The sequence below is a fragment of the Chanos chanos genome, chromosome 9, assembly GCF_902362185.1.
Source record: "Chanos chanos chromosome 9, fChaCha1.1, whole genome shotgun sequence".
NCBI classification, from domain to species: Eukaryota; Metazoa; Chordata; class Actinopteri; order Gonorynchiformes; family Chanidae; genus Chanos; species Chanos chanos.
The window spans coordinates 1,862,493-1,866,207 of NC_044503.1; the positions used below are offsets into that span (position 1 = coordinate 1,862,493).

At 45.4% G+C, this 3,715-nt stretch overlaps 1 protein-coding gene across 1 annotated transcript in view; it reads left to right on the forward strand.

Moving 5' to 3' along the window:
• The first annotated feature begins 313 nt into the window (after positions 1 to 313).
• Positions 314 to 3,715, forward strand: part of sbno2b (strawberry notch homolog 2b) — a 27,592-nt gene continuing 24,190 nt past the window's right edge. Inside the window, exon 1 of the mRNA XM_030783843.1 lies at positions 314 to 484. Within this exon, the coding sequence (XP_030639703.1) occupies positions 425 to 484 (60 nt within the window). The 5' untranslated portion in view covers positions 314 to 424. The remainder of the gene's footprint in view (positions 485 to 3,715) is intronic.

The following is a 3,715-nucleotide window of genomic DNA, read 5'->3' on the forward strand; positions in this document are numbered from 1 at the left end:
ACACCCCTCTCTCCCCTCCCCTCCACCCTCAGCACTGAGGAACTAAACCACAATCAATATGACTAAACCTCTATGCAAATACCTGTCAGAGCTCACTCAGCCAGAGAGGAGCAGGGGGTCTTTTTCCACACCGTAACCTACCTGTTGTCCTTACCACTGTGTGAGTGTGAGCAGGCGCGCGCGCGTGTGTGTGTGTATGTGAGTGTGTGTGTGTGTGTGTTTGTGTATGCGTGTATGTGAGAGAGAGGGAGAAGGTTTAGCACAGCTGGGTTTGCGATAGTGCTGAATCGACACACAGCTCTCTCTCTCTCTCTCTCTCTCTCTCTGGTGCGCTGTGGTTCTGTGGGAATGTTTGTGCTGTGAGGTGCCTGGCTCATGGAAGGATTGCTTGCATTCAGAGGGTGAACGAGTTGTGAGGGAACTCATGTCGCTCATGCACCTTTGGACTAAATTATACGCACAGCTGGGATTACCACTTCCCAAGGTACGGGCCCCCACTAAACCTTTCCATTCTTTTCCTTCCTTTTCCTTCTTTTCCATTCGCTGGTGTTTGTTTGCTTGTTTGTTTGTTTTGTTTTGTTTGTTTAAAGACAACCGGAGTTTCTGAGATGTATTAGAAGTTGTGTCCAGTTTAGAGTAGTTTTTGTTGTTGTTAAAGATGTGCCTTTTTTTCTTTTTTGAATTTTGAATAAGAAGCAGTTAGTGCTAAACACTAACGTGAGTGTTCAGGACAGATCATGAGTCAAAGTGGAGGTTTGGAAAGAGGCTGGCTCTTCCCGTTAGAGTCCATATTTTCTCAACTCGCTTCCTCGAACAGATAAAAGATCAACCTGCTTCCTCATAGCTGCAGTGCAGGCGCCGACTGACATTCATGTCAAAATCAAACATTTATGTGTTTCTTCTCTTGACTGACATTCATATCAAAATCAAACATTTATTTATATGTTTCTTCTCCTGCTGGCTGACAGCTGCCAGCGATAGAATCTGAGGGCTCATGTGACAGAGCAGAGAGGAGGAAATTAGCACAGCAGACTCGTCTTAAGCCATAGATTACGTTACGGTAGATTACGTTAATCACTTCTGAAGAAGCACCCTGAATCAGAGCCGCTGCTGTTTCGTGACGCCGCACGCTGCATGGCTCGGCAAACGGCAGTTTCAAAAAAATGCCCCAGGTTACTGACAGTTCATGACCTCTGAGAGGAAGAGGAGGGAGTTTATTCGTTTTGGTTTTAAGAGTGCTGTTTGATATGTAAGAGGTGTTCTGAAGAGGATGCATGTCAGAAAAGCCTTCCAGGAGGGGAGAGAGCCCCTCAAAGCCCACAAGCTGGATAATAATGCCTGTGGAATTTCACCTGAATGACTGACTTTAAATAAACCTTTTGTCCTCTGACATCCTCATCACCATCACCATCAGAATCCTGCAGCTGTTAGTCTTCATCTCAGTTCATTTTGTGGACACTTAATGCTCGTGTGTCTGTGTGTGTGTGTGTGTGTGTGTGTGTGTGTGTGTGTGTGTGTGTGTGTGAGGCTCAGATGCTGCAACACTGGCATTCAACACTATTTTAGGCCAAGACGAGCGGTCAGAGCATGTGTCTTACTGGAAGTGTGCATGTCTGAGTGTGTGTGTGTGTGTGTGTGTGTGTGTGTGTGTGAAATGTAAAAACACTTTGGACAAACAGCAGTCGCCTGGACAGCAGCAGTTGCCTCTGGCTTCTGTTTGTTTTCTGTCAAACAGGTTCGGGCCCAAATGTGTGTCATTAGCGAATCGTTTGAATCAAAGAGAAACCCGTGAATTCAGAGTCGTCTGTTGCACAGGGGGTTGTTAGCAAATCTGCTGCCTTGTGTTTCCTGTGCTAACTATCTGATTAAAAAATACACGCATTTCACATCATTTGACTGGTCTGGTCTGAGACGGCAGCTTGGAGAGGCTTTGTCTGCGGACTGACGACTAACTGCCTCGTGCCAGCGATGTCCTCCTCTCTGCTCTGTTTAAAATGCCTCAAACTTAAGATTGAGTTTTGTTCACACATGGTTTTGATGAGGTGTCTGTAGATAACCTGGGTGGGTCTGGTTGTTTTTATGCTTTTTTCGCTTTGGGAAAGTTACCAAGTGTCAAGGCGAATAACGTCGTCTGACAACGTTGTCATAACGATGAAAAACTGTTGGGGTTTTTTTTGTTGCTTGTTTGTTTTTGTTTTTTTTGTTTTTACGGGAATACGCAGCCGTGTCAGTGCCATGTCAGCCGTTTCCATGGTGCTGGGAGAACTTTGCTGGCTCACACACACGCGCGCACACACACACACACACACACACACACACACAGCCCCTGAGTCATACGCACTGTTAGTCAAGTCGCCGACAGGCTTAATCAGAAATCTCCTGTTTCCGTGCAGGTGTATGTCTTTGCCTCTTCAGTTACTCTCACACACACACACACACGTACACACACATACACACACACACACCGTCACACAGTGACTGACGGGAAGTTATACCCGTGGTGGTCTCTGCACACACACACAGTCACCCTCACGCGCGGTGATGCCTCAGTGCCCGGCACACTGCCCTGCTTGACTTCCTTTTGGCACCAGCTCCATCCTGAGACAGCAGCCGATTGGCTGTCTGAGAACGCCCGACTCAGCCTTCGCTTCACTGCACGGACGGCCACTCAGAAAAACGGCTCAGCGCAAAAATTCCCAGAGAGTGTTTTATACACTCTGACACAAAAAAATCATGTGAATATTCTCTCGTGTGTGACAGCTTGTCTTCTGTCTTTATTGTGTTATGCATTATTAGCCTGAATGCTGTTCTGAGATCGGTCAGTAAGTTTGGTTTGTAATTGTTATAATGAGAGAAAAGAGTGTCGTGTGAAGCTGATCTGAGATCAGATCATGAGGGAGAGAGATGTCATTGGACAGACAGAGTTTGTTAGGTTGTCATTTCTCATGTCAGTGTTTTGTTTTGTGAGTCTGAGGGAAGCTCTTTTCTCCGCCTTTTTCACCAGACCAACCACAGCCAAGACCATCAGCCCAAAAGCCCCAAAGTCTCGTCCCCAAAGGCCAAGACCTGTTACACTGCATCCACAGTGTCGCAAATGGCATAGAATATTTCTCAGATTACGCTTAATCTGGAGAAAATTATAGAGTGAATGTCGGATTAGACTAAATCTGGAAAAAGTTATACATTGCATGTTGGATTGAATCTGGAAGACCTGCATAACTCACACACACACACACACACACACACAGTCTGCTGTCATTCTCAAAATTGGGCTTTTAGGTTGACCACATCGTTCTGTGCAAATATCATACCTCCCTCTTCAAGCTTCATCTGTGTGTGTGTGTGTGTGTCTCTCTCTCTCTCTCACACACACTCACACACACACAAACCAGATCAGCCAAGCAGACACACACCTAATGCTTTTACACCCTGAGTGGTGTCTTCTCTGTGTTTGATAAAAGACACTTTAATCTTTGAAGTGAATTTCTAAATCTGCACTGGTGTGTATGTTTTTTTATTGGAAACACAGGGTTGCGTTGGTCAAATTCCAGGGAAAATTATGCATTTCTGAGCATTGGTTGATTTTTGGTTTGATTTTGGTTTTGATTTCTCTTATACACTGTGAGACAGATCCATCCTTTGCTCTTAGTATTGGGGGGGAAAAAAACGCTTTGTTTTGAGAGAGAGAGAGAGAGAGAGAGAGAGAGAGAGAAGA